The following is a 20,651-nucleotide window of genomic DNA, read 5'->3' as shown; positions in this document are numbered from 1 at the left end:
TTTATAGTGATTTTATTTTTGTTTTATTTTAAACTTTTGGGTGCAGAATTGAATTGTTCAATTCATGGATGGCATAGATCAACTGGTCATGTTTTTAAAAACAAAATACAAACAAAATTTGTTCCAATTGTTTGACTAACAGTCGTAATGTCGATTCTCAAAAGTTATAGGAGGCACTTTTTAATTTTTTTCTTGACGTCTTTGGTGCTAGAAATCAGGTAAAGTGTATTTGAGACAAATATTCAAATAAAAAGGTGATTGAATTGCTTGAATAAAATTTATATCGTTATCGATACTTCTTAAAAACGTTTTGTAGAAATATGTTCATCACAGACGTTATACATATCAAAAAAGTTTTGCTCATTTCAGTTTTTCTGTTGATGTAAAAAAAAAATGTTTAAACTGTCTAGAAAAGAGTTTGGCATCATTGTAGCTTCACAACCTGTTTTGTAAATAATCATAAATTATCCAACTTTAAAAAAAAAAAACTAAAAAAAAAACTTGTATGATTTTATGTTTGTTAACTTTGGATTGGAGGCATCATGTTCCGTCCAATGTTACTCGGCCCAGGGACTGGTTCTGACTCAGTATCATCAACAATTAAGTTATCTTCACCACCTCCAGTAAATGGTGAAATCAATCTTCGTCCAATGATGCTTACGGAGGAAAGCCGGCCACGTTTGTACATGTTAATAGCACTGATAGCCAGGACTCTGTAATAAGAAAAATACATATTAGTGGCCTGACAAGGTCACAGGGGAGACAACCAAGCAAAAAAAAAAAAAAAAAGCAGCAAAACTTAATGACACTATATATATAAATGAAGGCAAATTTGGGCATATTTTATTGGTTTGAAAGTAGGTTCTTTTTTACCAACAGTCATAAAATTTTAACCATAGAATAGTATAATAATCTCCAAAAAGCCTTCAAATTTTCATGTAGTTTCATCCTACAGAACCAAAGATATGAGCATTTTAATATGGCTATATATTTAATTATAAAACTCAAATGACCTTGTAACAAGTGATGTAACCCACTTTCCGGTTTACAACATCCGGTTGCGCATGTGCGCATAAACATTAACCCATAACAACGTAAACAAATAAACACAAATCACTTCTTTTGCAGATTTTGACCTGCGCACTGAAATATTAACGTTATTATTTTGAAATTATTATTTAACACGGGAAAAGTGAGGGTGTTTTGCAACTATTCTCTATTACAACTATACTGTCGCTATTTTCTTACAACTAAACAACTTTAACCCGTTGACAAACATAAGAACAATTGTAGTAAAGCCAACTACTACTACTACTACTACTCCCCATCCGTCCCTTTTCCTTCCTTCCTTTTTTTATTTTTTGTTTACCTTTTTAGATACAAAATAGTTGTGTGAGAACGGTGAATTTGTTAACACATTTACTAATCTGTTTCCATATTAGTTTTATTTTATTTATTTAGGTTTAATTTTTTTGCTTCAGGTTTTATTAATTATTTTTTTTTTAGATTTTAAGTTTCTATAACTTGGTTGAAGGATTCCAATATGGGTTTTTCATTCTTATATTTCTCATCGGTAGGTTCATGTGCACTTTTGCTGCTAAATGACTTGTCTGCGTTTTATTCGTAGGAAAATCATGTTTAATTTTCGATTTTTGAGCGATTATTCGGAAAAATAGATAACTTTACACGAATAGGGAGGATTTTTTTTTTTCATGTTTGAGTGATCCGTCCGTGATTTTTCATTTTAATATACTTTCATAGAAATGTTTCTGTTATGTCAAAAAAAACTATTTTCTTTACGTCACAAGTGTCACGCTCATACATGAATTCCATAGCTAATATAACATACTGACCCAACGGGTTGCGGGTAGTCTAGTATATACATATATCCAGGCTTAAGATATTCAAAAGTAGGAACTTATGAACTCAATGAGGTTGTTAGATAGTGCTTGATAACAAGAGCAAAATATTTTTTTATTATTTATTTGAAGGTAAGTAGTTACATTTGGTCACTACAAACAACCATTTGTTTTAGTCAATGAGACTTTGCCAGGCGACCCTGAACCATTTGACGTCATAGAAAAAAAAAATCTCGATTGTTTCAGGGTCGCCTAACAGATTCATTGACTAAAACAGATGGCTGTTTGTAGCAACCAAATATAACTTTTTTTTTTTTATAGACATCACCATTATCAAGGCGAAGAGGCCACTCAAGGATAAGAGTTAAAGAGTGTACAGTAGAAATTGGACAATATAGTAATCGTTAGTAATAGAAATTCGGTAAATTTGTTAACTTATATGGAACGGCTCATCAAAAACTTGTTTACGCTAGACTTGAAGACAACCATATTGTAGTCAGCTGGAAAGCAGGAAAACGGAAGACAATTCCATAGGCGTGCAGTTCTAAGAAGCTTTGCTCATAGAATCTACGTTTAGGTTTAGGCACAGATAAAGAGTGGGGGAAATTACTGATAGTGTTTTCTGCTAGACGGGTGTTTCTTGTGAAAGTTTGGGACCATAGATTGGAGCTCAGCTGAGCACTTTCCATGACCATAACAATAAAGCAGAAACAAACTCGCAACATCTTTTCTGTGAGAAAGAGGGAGGGAAGAGAAAAAGACATCCCCTACGAGGCTACAAAGTCTATTTTGAACTCTGTCAAGGTAGGATAAGTCCTTTCTAGCAGCTCCTGCTCAGATGTGGCAACAGTACTCCATCCTTGAACGTACCTGGCTTTTATATTGATAGAGAATTGCATCAGCAGTGAGATATCTACTGGATCGATAGAAGGATCCTACCATTTTTCCAGCGGCCTTGGTAACAGACTTGATGTACATATTCCATTTCAGATCAGGAGTAAAAGTCAAGCCCAGAAGCTTGTCAAAATGTAATGTTATGACCCTTTAGGCTGTGATCATAGCGTAGTATCTGTTAGCTATGGCAAGCGGGGTCAAGGATCAAAACATTATTATTATTGTTATTGTATTATTATTAATTGATTTGAGCGAAGGATGGTCACTGGATCAGTTATTATGATTAGAAGAATATACAATTAAGTTGGGGAAGAAATGATTGATGTGTGAATCGCAAAAGGAATGTGAAAATAGAAAATAGATGTAAACATTATTTTGGGGTTTTGAATAAACAAATAACTAGTTGTGGACATTAGGTTGGTCTGAGACACGTAATTAGGTGATGTAAGAGAACACGTGATGTAGTTAGTTTTGGAGAGATTTAGAGAGTTGAGAATTGACCACCAGAGCGGACAGACATCTAGACAGGGGTGGACAGACAGCTAGGAGTGGGCTGTAAGAATAGAACATGTAGACGAACTGCAGATTCTGTGAAAACCATTTGAGACAACTGTAATAAATTTATATTATAAAAATATAAAGAGTTGTTTTATGGTTTAACAAATAAGAACAGATGTCTCAATTGGATGGTGCTGATCGCTTCATGGTTCGTCATGGAGCAGCGGTAAGATACAGAAGAACTCTTCAAGATAAAAAAAGGTATGAAGCATATATTATTCTTCTTACATATGAACTGTAAAAATATCCCGTGTGATAAGTCTGATACAACATGACTCAGTTTACACGCCAATATCATGTCCTCCTGGCTAAACAACATACATACGATTTATACATTTATTATCTGTCTGTTAAAAGAACAATATCTTACATCCACTAGATAACACATGACACGTTTTAATATATCATCTCCTCCAATATAAACTAATATATAACAAAAACATGACGCCTCCCCAAGACGAGAACCATTCATTTCAATTGATGCCAGATGGGGATCAGAGCGTTGATGATGTAAAGATAAAAGCTTAGTTTTAGATGCATTAAAAGTAACAAGCCACCTCTTTCCCCCATTGTACCACATGCTCAAGATCAGAGGAGAGAATCAGAGAGAACTTGGTCGTTTATGGTCTTAGATGTGCTACCATAGATAGTAGTGTCATCAGCATAAATGTCTATGAATGATGTAAGGATGTGACTTGGAAGATCATTAATGTAGATCAGGAAGAAAGTTGGGCCCAGGATGGACCCCTGAGGGACTCCAGCATTAATACTATGAGCTTCTGATTTCTGCCCATCAACCACCACTCTTATGAACCTATCAGAGAGAAATGATTTAATAATTGAGAAGACATTTCCAGCTATACCGTAGCTGGAGATCTTGTGAAGTAAACCTTTATGCCATACTCTATCAAAGACCTTTAATATATCAAGAGCAATTGCCCTAGAAAGGTTGCCTCCATTGAGAGATTCGCTAATCCTATGGGATATAACTGTAAGCACATCTGCTGTAGACCTAGCGGAATGGAAACCATATTGTGTGTCACTAAGAAGGTTATTTTTGCTACGATGGTTGATTACTTCTCTATTTAACACAGATTCCAGCAACTTACTCATGACACACAGAAAACTTATTGGCCTGTACTGAGGGGGAGATGAACGATCACCTGAATTCTTAAATACAGGGCACACTGATGAGATTTTCCAGGGTGATGGGAAGCAATTCTCCTTAAGACAACGTTTAAACAGTTTTTTGGCAATTTTATAAGTTCCAAATCTCAGCGACTATTGATCAGAATTTAACAAATGAAGGCTCGTTAGAAAACTAATGACTTGAATTGTGTAGTGGGCTATGTGACATTTGTTCTTAAGGTTGCACATTTGGGGGATCATTCATTATCCAGAGCCTATTTTTGGTATTTTTTTTTTTTTACAGCCATAAAATGTTTAAATCAGTTATTTGTTTTCCTAGTTTTGCATATGAATTACAAAATATTTTGTATTTCCCCAAACCTATGGAGTTGATGGAGGGGAGACTAAAACTTGCTATTCTTTCAAATGATCTAAAATTTAAAGTGTTTAGACCCAAAATTGGTGGAGGAGTTTGGTAGAGTCTGCAAAGGTCAACTCTTTCAAATTTGATCTCTTCGCAGCCAAATTTTCGAACAAAAACTGATTAAAAAAGTCGTTGCATGTCTGAATACTCTATGTAAAATTTCAAAGGTTTAGACCCAAAATTGGCTGAATAGTTTGCTAGAGATCGCAAAGGTCAAATCTTTTGAACTTTGACTTCTTGGTAGCCAAATTTTCAGCCAAAAACCGATTAAAAGGCTTGCCCTATGTCTGAATACACTTTATGTAACATTTTAAATGTTTAGACCAAAAATTGGCTGAAAGGTCAATTTTTTTTAACTTTGACCCCTTAACATTTATTGTTTTAGGCTCAAATCGAGTTAAAAAGTTTGAGCCATATCCAATAAACCTACATCTAAAATTTCAAGTGTTCAGACCCAAAATTGGCAGAGGAGTTTGGTAGAGTTTTCAAAGGTCAAATTGTTGAACTTTGACATCCAAATTTCTGTCTGAAAACCGATTTAAAAATTTTCCCAAATCTCAATAACCCTTATGCCAAATCTCTAGTCTGTAGACTGAAAATTGACAGAGTAATTTGGTAGGGAAATGTACACACACACACACAATTTTACTTTATATAAATAAATAATTAAGCATTTATTTGTTTCTCAAGATTTTCTTAATCTTTTTCCACATTTACAGATTTTAGGAGCCATAAGACTTGAAGTTTTAATTTTGGTAATTCAACCTCACTAAACAAAAAAAAAAAAAAAAATGTGAGTGCACAGTGAACGAGGCATAAAAAGAAATGACTAAGTTCAGCATTTGCCTCCTCCCACATTTAGCCTCTAAAGTCCCCAAGGCCTTAACATATTTAAATTTGAGTTCAGCACCATGCAAAACTGCTAAATCGGCATACACAGAAAATTTTGGACAAATATGGTAAAATAGTCCCCAAAATGGAGTGCTTTATTAGCCCTAAAAGAGCTCCTGGGCCACACCCAAGAGTTATCGTGAAGTATAGACAAACAAAATTATATAGAAATCGGTTAGTTACAACTTTTCAGAAAGTTTTATAAAAATCCAAGACATCAATATTTTTTTAAGCACAAAAGTGTCAATTTTAGCCATTTTAACCCAAAAGGCACCCATAGGGGAGCAACCAGAGTTTTCCTAGAAAATCCGTTCTGTTACTTTTTTACTCATATCATGCTTAATGTTTGTGCAAAATGTTTTTAAATTCCAAGGCGTAGTTATTGAGAAAAGTGCAGACAGACGAACAGACAAGGGTGAATTTATAGGTCCACCCTCCTTTTGTGGCGGGGGGGGGGGGGGGGGACCAGACCTCTACTAAATGAGTGTAAAGAGGATTGGGAGCTTGGAGAGGCTTGTTGCCACCCAAATTCCAGTGAAGACCAATGGTCATTGCCAGTGAGTAGTCAATGACAAGTGGCTATTGCGATGATGTAAATTCGTTTGCAAAGGTTACAGACAGAGGTAGAGAGTAGAGTACTAGAAATCTAGGTAGACTTCTTGTCACCTAGATTCCAAGGAACACCACTCGTTATCAGAGATTACTTTCTGATAATGGCCTATGTGAGAACTAGCGGTAATTATAAAATAAAGACCAGGTTATTTGTTAAGGTCACATATTAATTCAAGTGAAATATGTTTTGGCAACATTCACAACTTGGTGAAACTACACTATAATAGTAAAATTCAGAAACTAAAACATTCGATTTAAAAAAACAAAAAAAACAATGGTATCTACTGACTTTTTGTGTCAGTTTCAACTAAAAGCAATAATATTTACTGCATTATTAAAAAAAGCAAGTTTTCAATCTTATTGTAAAAAAAAATGTTGCCATATTTCTGTGGGAAGACATAACATACTAACAAGAGAAGTAACTCAGTTATGTTAAAAACAAGGCAAAACACACAATTTATTAAAAAAAGTCCCACACTATTTACCTCTCTTTGGAACTCTCCGGTGTTTTCTTTTTTTTTTCTTTTAGCCAAACATTTTATTTTTGCTAATTTTCATCAAAAAAATGTTTTCTTTAATAATTTATTTTCTACCTTATCGTTTTTTATAATTTTTTGATATATTCATTACTGGAACATGACAATTAAGTAGAGACCATTGGTTTGCCTTGGACTCTGAAATGGCTGGGCCGATTATAATGAAATTTCACACAAATGTACTTTATATATCTGGCAGTGTTCTTTAATAGGTTTTGTATCAGAATGCCTTTGATAAGTATCAATAATCAAAAGTCCAATGAAAGAAGGAACAGGCAATTTTGATTAAAGTGCATTTAAGAAGTTTTATTACCACACAAGCTGAAAGGCCCAGCCTATAGAATCAACAGTAGGTTCTTTGATATAATAGGGGCATGTATGAAATGAATGTTTCTGTTTAGAGCATAATTGAACCATGGGACTTGATTTTTTCATCTTAAACTTTAATTCAAACTGTTATATATAAAAAATATTTTATAAAATTAACAGTACATTCTCTACAATGCAATACAGACTAATGTATTGTCGACTAAGTCACTGCGGGGAGACATGTGAAGCCTCTCTGTGCACTGTAATGGGTCCCCAACTAGAGTAGGCAATCAATTGATTTGATTGACAAAAAAAAAAAAAAAAAAAAAAAAGGACGATTTCACAGATTTTGATGACAAAAATATGGGAGTATGAAACATTCGTTCATCATCATTTAATCCTGGGCAATGCTGGGTAGTCAGAAATTCAAGTGGACCAAATAAAAGTGAATTAAAATAAGAATATTGGTCAAAATAAATAGATTCCCAATGAAACTTCAAAAATAAAAAAAGCAAAAGAATATACGTACTTGATGCATACAAGTTCAAGAATTGTTGTACACCCAAAAGCCAACACCTGCACGTAGGTTTTGGTTAATGCATGCACGGCAGCATAAGCACCAAAAGGACAACCGATCATTGCAATAAGAATGAAAGTAACCAGAATCCAATGACGAAATTTGGTACCCTTCGGCAGCCAGTAATGGCTTTCTTTTAGAGAATACTAAAAGATAAAAGACAAAAATTGGAACTGAATATATGAAGGAATAAAGGAAAGAAAATGAAAAAAAAAAATAGAACATTAAGAAGAAACTTTAGTTGTCAGCAAAAGTGAAATTTCCAACATGGCTATGTGAAGATTGTAAAAAATTAAAAAAAAAAAATATGAAAAGTAAGTTTTATCAGCTTTCTGTTAGAAGGCCTGAAAATATTTTTTCAGTTTAGTAATAAAAGGCTAAATAAAAAAATAAAAAAAATTATTTTAAATAATTTTTTTTATTTTTATTATATTTTCATAATCTTTAGAGGGGATCTAATTTAGAACCATAATTCATTTAAAAATGAGCCCAGTTTTGTCATTATCACCATTTTTTTTTTTTTTAGGTAGAGGGACAGTGAAATTGCAAACAAAATAAAATTGTAAATTATAAATTAAAAAATAGGTTAATTATCATCTTCTATTGCATAAAGGAAAGTTGTGTGTGTGTGGGTTTGTATGTCTACTAAAAACTTGTCAACTGTATCCAACCAGGTTGAAACTGATACCATCTTAAAGAGCAATGCCTCTGATAAATAACACGTGAAAATTAGAAAAAGATTAATTGGTCAACTGGATCATTTCTTGCAAGAGGTCACTTTTTCGTGTTGCAGTTTTCATAAGTCACGCACGCGTAGCAAACTAGAAACTATGTTTAGAAACGTTATTTTGTAGCATCATCATGTCATAAGGCGTCATGGCCATGACAGCTAGCGTACTAGGCAGTAATTTTTTTCCCTTCTTTTCCTCTTTCATATTTCAGGTTCGAACCCAGCTGCCACAGCATTTTTTTTTTTTATTTGCAGTCACATGGACACTCGCTGGTATTTTGATTGAAAGAATAGTTGTTTTGATTCGCTTTTTTTTTTCTTTTTTTTTTATTTATTTTTTTCTTTATTTATTTATTTTCTTTTTTTTTTATTTAGGTGGGGAGATCCAGAGAATAGTTACTTCTCTTCATATTCCTTCTACCGAAATATCTGGTGGAGAGGTTGTTCTTTTGTGGAGTATCAATGAAAGTGCTCAATGTCCTTAGTATAGCAACTGCGTACACACATAACTTCATGTACACCTGGGCAACGCTAGGTATCCATGCTAGTTTAAAATATAATAAAATAAAAGAAAAGAATTTGAAGACAAATAATTGAAAGCCCCTCTTAGAAGAAAAAAAAAATTTTCAAATGGCTAATTAATAGTCTTATGACTATGAAAAAGCACGACTTTTCATTGAAAATGGAAAAAGAATGTTTAATTTTTGCACTTGCTCAATAACAAAGAGTAGATAAAAAAAAAAATCAGGTATGATAAAGTAAATATACATATGTGTCATCATATCCAGTCAGTAATAGCTGATTGTACAGTTAAGGTTCAAAACAGAACTCATTAAGGCAAAATTATTTAAATACTAGCAGGCCACCCAGCATTGTCTGTTCATAAAATATGCATAAATATTACATTTTAATTCATACAGATTTCATATTCATCATTATACAACCAATTCTCTATTGATTATCACCCAATATGTAGTAATGATTTCAAAAAAGAAAGACTTGGTTGCAGAATTGAAACCAAAATATGCAACTCTCCAGCCTTAGTTGTTATTTATTGTTCCAGCATTGTTACCGCTTGAGTTACTAACAGATGGACATGAAAAATTGAAAATTCAGTGACTTTAAGCTATGAATGATTTTGCGCATGTGCAAAAGTAACAGCAGGAGTAACAACTTTATTCGATTTACTCCTGCCAAGGTCAAGTATTTTTTTGTTTTTTCAATTTTGACTCCTTAGCAGCTATTTTTACAGGCTAAAAACTAAATCAAATTTAAATTTGTCCCACAGGTCTGAATCCCCTATATATCAAGTTTCAAGATCAAAAATTTAGAGAGAAGTTTTGAAGAGACTTTCTACAAACACAAGACCAGGTCACTTATATATATATATATATGCGCTTGCTAAAACGTTTTTATCCTAAATGTTATGCACAATGTAAAAACTATGCATCAACAGAACTGAACATAATAGTTAAATGAATCCAATCATTCAATAAAAAAGAACATAAAAAATTAATTAATGGAAATTTGTTTTTAGAAAAAAAGTAGGCTTTTAATATCAATGTAAGTGCAACAAAAAACTCAACTTTATATAGATATAGATTTTTCTTTAATAATGGTAATCTGTTGCCAATTTAAACATAATGAGCTACCCTCTCATTACCAGGAGGAGGGGATATAGTAGATATGCTAAGAACATTATGCAGTAGGGAATCAAGTGCCGAGACCTACCCAGTCGTTGTTAATGTAATGGCAGAACACTGATCAGATGAACATGCATTGTCGAGTCAGATGAGACCCAGCACATCAGCTGCGATACCCTGTTGACAAGATTGAATATACCAAGGATTGAGAAGCTCCTGACGATCAGTTAGCTATGTTGGTTTCACCACATTAAGAGGAGCAATTCTTGGATAAGAAAATGTGGCAACCTTGAGATGAAGGAAAGTGGGATGATCCAAGAAAATTCTGATGGAAAACATTAATAAGGATTTTGGACAATGGAATTTGAATGGAAATAATTCTCAAGACCATCAAGCTTGGAGACTGGGACTGCAAGCTGCCAGAAATCATCAAACCCTTAACCAAGAGAAATGAAATGATAAAATGGATGGTGATTTAATAGGTGATTATTTTGCGTCTCTTTGGTGTTTCTTTACGCTCATACAACTAGAAAATAGAAAGGAATGAACATTTCAATAAACTCTTAGAATCTGGTTTATTTCATGTAGAGCGCCTTTCCATCAAAACTATTTGTCAGCAAGACATCATACGAAACTTTTTGAAACTAAAGCATTAAAATTTACATTTAACAACATTACGGCACTAATAAGCCATTTGTAACATTATATAGGCAATTTTTTTTAAAGCCACCAGATTGCCTGTAATTGTCTCAGCAACACATTGTAGGCAGTCAGCTAAGTGCTTAACTCTTTCTCTCTTACCACTGTTAACAGTGGTCATCACGATTTTATTGAATATATAGCAGCAGAAGTTCCCTACAAATGAAGCCTCAATTAAAAAAAAACACTATTTAAAAATAAGATTTATTTTCAGAATCATGTAGAGAGGTACTACTTAATTTTTTTATTTTTTTATTTAACTTTCATTCATTCTAAAGCAGAAGGGGTTCCCGTGAACTAAAGGCCAAATTTATAAGGAGCATGCTAAGTGGGGAGTTGTGCAACAAGATGTTTGTTCACATTACATTAAAATATTTTGCATGTTGGTACAATCAGGGAAATGGGAGATGGGGAGGGAATTCTAAAAGCAAGCAATTTGAGAAAAGAAGCTATTCGAATAGAAAGTCCTCTGGCATCTGCATTTAACTCTTCATCGTTAGGTGCATCTGCACATCAACCACTCAAGGAAAAAAATATTGATGGAAAGAATTGTTTTTTTAAATAATAATTGTTATGCCAGGGGAGCTCTAATGCCTCATAATCAATTAAAAGTACTGTACTGAAGTGACACTCACCCTATGCAGATTGAACCGGCTTCCTCTGAAGGAAGAAGTTCCATGAGAGTATGAAATCCATAAGCAGTTCCCAACTGCATGTATAATCAATTAAAAGATATAAAAATTAATAACTTATTTTGACCATCATTCCTTACTGTGATTTCGCTTGACCTGGGAAGTCACCTACAAACAAGCTTGTTCATAACCCCAAAAATCAGAACCAGGACAGAGTAAGAATTTTGTTGGGAATGAAAACGGCACTAACCCTATATGGGTTTAATCAGTTTCCCCCAAAGGAGAAAGTTCCATGGAAGTATGAAATTCACAAGCAGTCCCCAGTCACGTGTGTATTCCTGTTAGGGGAGATGACGACATTAGGTTTTTGCAATTCTTGCAGGGAGGTGTCGAAATCCTCCTAGATACAGCATCCGGTATTCACAAATCGTTACCCATCTGGTAGTGACCAAACTCAACGTCAGTTAACTTTGGTGATCTAATGAGAACCGGTGTATCAACATGATTATGCTGTATATTATAAAAAGTATATAAGAATTTTGTTGGTGTTATATTTTATTAGTTGAATGACAGATTGGTTGGGGATATTTACGTCAAGAGACATCAGTGCAGGAAATTTTTAATACTAAAAAATGTTTAATTTTTTTATAAATTTAAAGGAAATAAAAAATCTTTTTGATAATTACAAAAATCAATCAAAGTTAAAAAATAATTACTTTCTGAAGGCAAACTCTACATTTTGCATTCTCAGCTGTTGTGGCACTCTGGAATAAAAAAAAAAAAGAAATGAAATTTGAAAATGACATGTAACCTAATGTAACAAGATTATATTATAAAATTACATTAAGAGGTAAATATTAGAGATTAATGTAGTTTTGTTTGAAGAATTGTTCCAATTTCTAACGAATAGTTTTCATTTCCATCTTTTTGATGGCATTCTGGGAATATTTTATCTTGACTGCAAAATTCACTTGACGTTCTGTTGAAACGTTAATTTATCCGCATAGACATTTTTTTTTTTTACATAGGCATCACCACTTATCAAGGCCCAGAGACTACTCGAGGATAAGGGTTAAGAGTGTACAGTAGTCAATTGGACAATATAGCAATCGTTAGTAATGGAAATTTGGTAAATTTGTTAACTTAAGTGGAACGGCTCATCAAAAACTTGTTTACGTTAGACTTGAAGACTATCAGATTGTAGTCAGCTGGAAAGCAGGAAAACAGAAGACAGTTCCACAGGCGTGTACTTCTAAGAAAGAAGCTTTGTTCATGGAATCTATGTTTAGGTTTAGGCACAGATAAAGAGTGGGGGGAATTATTAATAGTGTTTTCAGCTAAACGAGTGTTTCTTGTGAATGTTTGGCGAGGGACCATAGATTGAAGCTCAGTCGAGCACTTGCCATGAAAATAACAATAAAGCAGAGACAAACTCGCAACATCTCTTCTGTGAGATAGAGGTTGCAGGGAAGAGAAAAGGACATCTACGGGGCTACAAAGTCTATTTTGAATTCTATCAAGACAGGATAAGTCCTTTCTAGCAGCTCCTGCCCAGATGTGGCAACAGTACTCCATTCTTGGACGTACCTGGCTCTTATATAGATAGAGAATTGCATCAGCAGTGAGATATCTACTGGATCGATAGAAGGATCCCACCATTTTTCCAGCGGCCTTGGCAACAGATTTGATGTACGTACAATGTTTATATAATTTTATTTATATTAAAGCTCTACACAGATTGAGCATTTTCGAAAAAGTTCATGGAAAACTGTCATTTTCTCATGCACAAATTAGTCAATTGCTGAATTTATTGTGTACATTTGTGCTGTGGTGTCATATTGCAAATAAAGTCAGTTTGGCATGTTGTATTGTCTACTATTAAATGTGGTAGATTTGTTAAAGTCATTTATTTATTTGCGGACTGCTATCCTCATTTTCATAGTTGTTGTTTCACAACGTTTCGGCCAACTATTCATCTGACTTTATGTGGTTGACTGCGATAAGATAAGAATGCAGAGTCTCTTAACTGTATCCTCAGTAACTACAGCCTTCCATAGTTGTCGTCACAGCATGTTTTGACCAACTAATCCTCTGCGTTGGTAGGATTGAAACTGCTATCTTTAGACAATGCTCACCAGGAACCGTAGAGATTCAACGAATATTTATTGTGCCACAGGCCCCAAAGGGCGATTGAGGTTGGATTTTTTGGTCTTATAAATCCAAGTTTTTTGTGCTCATCTGGTCTTTCATTGTTGGGTCCATACTGAATGGTATATCATTTTATAATATATATTATTTTGAAGTTTCATAACAATTTTGGCAACCATACAAGAATGTTAACGACACATCACTTGATTTACATTCAATCTCTACTCTTCCTATTCCTTTACTTAGTTTCTATTCTTTAATTTAACCTCAGTCAAAAATCATAATTCCTTACCAACAAATTTATATAAGCTTTCAATTTTCATGCTCATCCCTGTTATATAAGGCACATACGTTTTTTCCCAAATTGCAAATGGCAGACTAAGAAGAAAAAAACGGGTAATTATGTTCTTACTGGGTTAATGTTTTATTTGGAAGTTATCTTGGGATGTGAAAAATTGAGAAGGTTTGGGCACGTGAAGAGAATGGAGGACAACTGTTAGCAACACAGAATGCTTAACATCAGAGACAAATATTGTGTTCGGCTAAAGATTTGATGTTTATTTTACCAGCATATCAACACTTTTGGGTCATGTAATGCTGAAGAGATTGTTTGATTTAATTAGTTTCTTGCTTGATTAGTTTGTTTTTTTTTGTTTTTTTTTTGAGATCTTCATGTAATTATTGCAATTCGATAGATGTTAGTTGTATGCTTTATATTCTATCGTACATCTTTGTTGCTTTAAAGAACTCTACGAGGTTGTTAGGGTCTACTTTGTGGAAGAGGTCTTTTAAATGGTTTTCTTGGGAATACTTTTTGCAAATTTGTTGGAGATCTTTGAAATTTATTAGAATATGTTTTACGGTATCAAGTTCCTGACATTGAATACAGATTGGAGCTTCTTCACGCTTTAGTAGGTATGAGTTTGTGATAAAAGTGTGTCCTATTTAGAGTCTTGTTATTATTTTTTTTTTTTTTTAAATTCCATTTTTCCCCCAAACAAGGCACAGTGCAACTTTAATATAGGGAGCTAACATCAGGGACATAAGTTGTAGGGATACTATGTAGGGAGTTGAGCAGCGAGATATCTGTTTACATTACACTTTAACTTCTGAATGTCAGTACAGCTAGGAAAGCAGAAACTCAGAAGGGAGTTCCAAAGTCTAGCAGTTCTGGGGAAGAAACTATTAGAGTAGAAGGCTTTCTTACATCTAGGGATTTCTACTGTGTAGGGGTGGGATTTTGCTGCTTGTCGGGGCTATTTACTTCTACACTTCTTATCCTATTAAAGATTTTTTCTTCTGTTTTTTTTCTTTCAGGTTGGGTTTAATTTGATAGTTTGTTGTTTTTGCAGGAGTTCTATGACTCTTGCCATTTAGATATATTTGTTGATTAGGAGTCTGTAGTCAATATATGTTTATATATACTTATATTGCTAGTGTTCATTTGTAGTGATCTTTTTACAGACGGTCAAGTAACACAATGATAATAGATAACAATGGCTGAAATTGGGAACAAATTGATTATTTAAGAGAATGGCTTAAGAGTTTGTTGACTTTGAACTTGAAAATGAACATGTAGTCAGTTGGGAAGCAGTTTGGTAATATTGCGTTCCACAAATGGGTAGTTGTTGGAAAGAAATTTTGCTTGCAGAAGTTCTGTTTATTTTTAAGCACATAAAGAAGAAATAGAAATTGTTTACAGCAGTTGTAGCTAGACAAGTTTCTGTTGTGAATGTTTTACATATAAACATCGTCAGCTACCAAAAAAAATGTTTCTACCATTTTTTAAGCTCTATTATATGGAAAGAAAAAAAATCTAGATCATTATTTTCGAATTTAGAGTCATTAATTTAACGTACTGTTAGTAAGTGTGTTTTGTATAGAAATAAAATTCTAATTAAACTGACCTCCACAAGCCATTTGCGTAAACATTCATGGTGTACAGCAGACATATCTCCTTTGCAATTGCAAGCCTGGATAAGTGGTCCACTCAGATAATTCTCTGCATCATAACATATCCAGCACAGATAACTCTGAGAGGCATCAATAGCTGAAGAAAAATTAGAAAAAAATTACAGATTACTAATAATATAATATAAACAAGCCATGCATACAGAGTCCCCCTCCATAAGTGAAAAATTTACTTTTATCATGACTAATGTTTGTTCAATATTAAAAAAAAAATTCAAGCCATTTATTTATTAATTAATAATAAAAAATTATTTGAGAAAAGTGCTAACAATGAACAGATGAACGATTTGGGAGCAATTTTATCCTTATAATGCCCCCTAGGGGGAAAACCAGAGTTATCCTGGAAAATCCGTTCTGGCAAAAATTTACTTTACGAATGGGAGTGAATTACTAAGTTCAACCCCTCCTTTGTCAGGGGACCAATAATACAATATGAATATCTAATTCATAAAACTAACAATCTCTGTGTGAATTTTTATGTAAATCACTCCAGACAAGGCATGAAGCCACTTTATTGAAGAAGCTAACAAAACAAGAACAAAAGATTATTATCGCAAAAACAAGAGATACTTATTGGTCTTAGTTTTGAAAAGAACAAAGCTGTAGGTAGGAGGAAAACAGTGAGCAGGAAGAGTTCCACAATCTTGTAGTTCTAAGAAAGAAACTACTGAAATAAGAAGCTGTATTACAATGCAAATTGATGAAGACTACTTGACCAATGAGTTAAACGAGCTGAAACAAATGAAGCAGGGAATAGATCAGATAATTCTGAAGAACACACGTCATAATAGTATTTATAGAAAAGACTGAGACTAGCAACATCACATCTGTGAAAGAGAGGTTGCAGAGAAAAAGAAGAAAATAGACTTCGTGGCTTAGTGAGGGTGCCCTTTTCTCTTCCCTGCAACCTCTCTCCCACAGAAGAGACGTTGCGAGTCTGTCTTTGTTTTATCGTTATTTCCATGGCAAGTGCTCGTCTGAGCTACAATCTCTGGTCCCCCCCTCACCAATCTTTCATGATAAACACCCGTCTAGTTGAAACCACTGTCAATAATTTTCCCCATTCTTTATCTGTGCCTAAATTAAAAGGTAGATTCCATGAACAAAGCTTCTTTCTCAGAAGTGCACGTCTGTGGAATTCTGTTCCGTCTGCCTATTTCCCACCTGACTACAACTTGGATGTCTTCAAGTCCAACATAAACAAATTCCTAATGAACCGCCCTCTTAAGTAAACACTTTATCAAATCTCCACACTAACGTAATGTACTTGCAATAACCCTTATCCCTGAGTGGCTTCCGGGCCTTGATAAGTGGTGACCACCGTGTAAACCAAAAAAAAAAAAAAAAAAAAAAAAAAGAAACTTGGCAGGTGTAAGTCAACTTAAAGTGCTCTTATAAGCATGTGCAAATATATACATTTATACGTTAAAGTTGGTTCTTTTATTTAGCTATTTCTTATCCATCTGATGATAGCTTGACTGGTAAGGACTAAGGCTGGAACCCTAAATGTTTTGGTTTTGATCCTAGTCTTATATATACTGGTGGTATTAAGATGACGTATATTCTGTATTGTTGTTGCTGTTCGTCTTAGGAGAACCTTAGTGAGATATCTAGAGACAGGGTAATACTACTACAGGAGCACCAAGCCTGTAATTCAACTAGAAGGAGATTTTTGAATATCTCGATAGATAGACTGAGAGATAGTGCGTTTGACAGTTGTACACATGTTTGTTGTAAATCGTCTAGTGATTGGAATGACAGCTGATTTCATTTATCAATGAATAACGAAACACTTTGCTATAAAACAGACTTGGTTTATTTAGTAAACATTCATATATACACAACACGGCGGTGAAGGTGGTGGTGGGAGAGGTGTGGGTTGCTAATGTGACAAGCAGTTCCTCGTTGTCTGTCTCTTCTTCCATCTCCGCCTTGTTTTATTTACCATCTCACTTTTATGGACTTCCTCGACCTGGTAACCCATGAACCAATTAACATCATTGATCCATATTTTGACCAGCCTAGCGTTTGCTTTTTGTCTGACCCACGACCGAATTACGTCATTTCCAGGTCATCACAATTCCCGGATTACGTTTTTGTCACTCGGACAGGTGTTCATTCGCACCTTGCCTCTCCATAACACTAGCTGATGGCATTCAAATCATTTTTTTTTCTTTTGAATTCACTATTATATATTGGGTACAAGGTAATTAACAATAGAGAATTGGCTTTATAATAATAAATACAATATCTGCATAAATTAAAATATATTTAAGTATATTTTATGACTGGGCAATGCCAGACACCCTTCTAATCATTAAATATAATTACTTTTGCTTACGTTAAACAGAGAATATAAAATAAATATGACTAATGCACATTTTAAATATAGTCCCATTAAATAAGCCTCAAATTTTACAAAATTTTAAAATAACACAAGTTTTTTTGTTTTTTTTTGCACAATGCATTTCTATAAGGTTTCTATTTTAATGGACCAAAAGTCTAGAAAAATCTATTGGTGCAAAATATACAAATTAGTATAAATGCGAAAAATTACAAAAAAAATATCTGGTAGAAAAATAATTATAAGTAAAAATAGAATTTATCGAATTATCAAGTTTTATCATATGTTTTTCCCTTTTTTGTTTTATTTTACTTCAGTCAAAGTTCTCAGAACTCAAGGGGCCTACAACCTGGGGCTAGCATAGATATTCGAATGTTCCATTTAAGTTCTTTATCTCTCAAACACTGAGTTAGTAAAGAAATTGAAAACATAATTTTCCTCTCCTCAATTAACCATTTTTATATGTTGTAGTATATCTTTCATTTTGGTCTCTTGGTCTTACTGGATTCCAGGACAAGAATTTATCTAGTCTGGTGGAGTATTCGGCTTCTTGCTATTACTTGAGGTAACGTCACTTGGAGAGGGTGCACCATTCCCCGTAAAAGCTAATGTGGGTTAGCCATAGTGAGGAGATCTTATTTGGGCAGCGAATACTATGTGATTTTGAATATTTGGTCAGGGCTTACTTCTATGGAAAAAGTATCCTCATGCCAGGTTGTTCTGACAAACCCCTATACAGAGAAATCTTAGACACTCAAGGACAGTGTCTCGTAGGCATTCAAGTTTTAATATTGAAGAGTTGTGTGAGAAATAAAGTATGACAAACAAGGGAAATAATCCTTGACTTAAATTAAGGATCCACCATCTTTAAACACGATATCGAGGAATGTAATTGTGGCTGATTTTTTTATTTAAAATACTTTTAGCACATCTTCTAATGAACCGTTTTTTGTAATTTTTAGAATTTATACTAATTTTACTATGACATGTAATTATGTAATAATGTTTTCACTTGAAATGTGTTGGTTTAAAAGATTACCAATGTAAAGAAATAACTAATATCAATAATCACGAGGTTGTTTGTTCAGCAACTGAGAAGGCTAACATGCTCGCCAGTCGGTTTGCCTCAAACTCCACACTGGACCCTCTCAACCACCCCCTACCTGACTTTCCTATGCGTACAGACGCCATGCTAGACGATCTGAAAATCACCCCTGCTTAGGTGCATAGTATCATAAAAAACTTTGACACTTCAAAAGCATGTGGACCCGATCTCATCCCAGCTGTGCTATTAAAAAAGTACTCAGCAGAAGTAGCTCCAGTTTTCTCCAAACTCTACAACAAATGCCTTAATGAATTTTGCTTTCCAGGCTGTTGGAAAACTGCCTCTGTGGTACCAGTATTCAAGAATTCTGGCGAAAGAACAGACCCAGTAAATTATTGCCCCATTAGCCTCCTCCCACTTTTTGCCAAAATATTTGAGACCTTAATTAACCATGCTCTAGTCCATCACCTTACAGATGTTAAACTTCCGACTGACAAACTCCACAGCAGATATCCTAACTAATCTCTGAATGTATATACCACTCACTGGACAAAGCCGGGGAGGGCAGAGGGCTTTTGACAGGGTATGGCATGAGAGTCTCCTCAGGAAAATTAGATCATACGGTATCACTGGTAGAATACTAAACATAATTAAATCCTTCTTAGATAAGAGAAAAATCCAGGTTGTCCTCAATGGTCATACATCTAAACAATAGGATATAAATGCGGGAGTGCCTCAGGGGTCTATCCTTGGACCGCTGTTGTTCCTAATATTCATAAATGACCTCCCTGACAAAATTGCCTCTGAGATGGGTATATATGCTGATGACACCACACTATAACAGGCATGACACGAAAACAAATGAACACATATCTAAAGAAATGGCAAAAACACTAGAGGATGACCTCCAATCTGTAGTGGAATGAGGATAAAAATAGATGGTCACATTCAATACTGCCAAGACTAAACTGGTTTCCTTCAATAATTACAAGAAACCTTCTCTACCACAATTAGCAATGGCCAACGACTCTTTATCTGAAAGTACATCTTTCAAACTCCTTGGCCTAACGTTCACAGGAAACATGAGTTGGAACAATTACATTGAAAGCATTGCAAAGAAGGTAGGCTCTCTCTACCGTGCTAGAAAATTACTAACACCCGAAAGTATCCTGTACCTCTATAAGGCCACCATTCGCCCATGTATGGAGTATTGTTGTCATATTTGGGCTGGTACATCTGCTACTAGTCTCTCGCTCCTAGACAAGGTTCAAAAGAGAGTCGCCAATCTGATAGACCCTGAACTGGCATCTAAGCTTCAGCCTCTGTCCCATCGACGAAATGTTGCATCCCTCTGCCTGTTCTACAAGTATTTTAATAGACAATGCTCTGACGAACTGTAAGCACTTGTGCCCCCATGACGTAAACACGCTCGACAAACCCGACAGGCAGCTAAATCTCACCCCCACACAGTAGAGATCCCTAGATGTAAAAGATATTTCTACTCCAGTAGTTTCTTCCCCAGAACCGCTAGACTTTGGAATTCTATTCCAGGTCCCTGCTTCCCCAACTGTACTGACGTGCAGAAGTTCAAGTGTAACGTGAACAGACATCTTGCTGCCCAAACCCCCACATCTTTATCCAACCTACCATT

At 34.5% G+C, this 20,651-nt stretch overlaps 1 protein-coding gene across 4 annotated transcripts in view; it reads right to left on the bottom strand.

Annotated features, from left to right (window-relative positions):
* The window catches only part of LOC145286298 (uncharacterized), a 111,867-nt gene continuing 91,216 nt past the window's right edge, over nt 1–20,651 (bottom strand). For all 4 annotated transcript variants that reach the window (XM_080135158.1, XM_080135160.1, XM_080135159.1 and 1 more), the window contains exons 11-14: nt 15,548–15,690; nt 12,209–12,256; nt 7,741–7,934; nt 1–713 (exon numbers count right to left, since the gene is read on the bottom strand). In XM_080135158.1, coding sequence (XP_079991284.1) covers nt 521–713; nt 7,741–7,934; nt 12,209–12,256; nt 15,548–15,690 — 578 coding nt within the window. In that variant the 3' untranslated portion in view covers nt 1–520. The remainder of the gene's footprint in view (nt 714–7,740; nt 7,935–12,208; nt 12,257–15,547; nt 15,691–20,651) is intronic.

Source organism: Euprymna scolopes, chromosome 10 (genome assembly GCF_053919585.1).
Source record: "Euprymna scolopes isolate OS-2025 chromosome 10, ASM5391958v1, whole genome shotgun sequence".
In the NCBI taxonomy this organism is placed as follows: Eukaryota; Metazoa; Mollusca; class Cephalopoda; order Sepiida; family Sepiolidae; genus Euprymna; species Euprymna scolopes.
The sequence above is the reverse complement of the archived record's forward strand: the minus strand, read 5'-3'. Positions and strand labels throughout refer to the sequence as shown.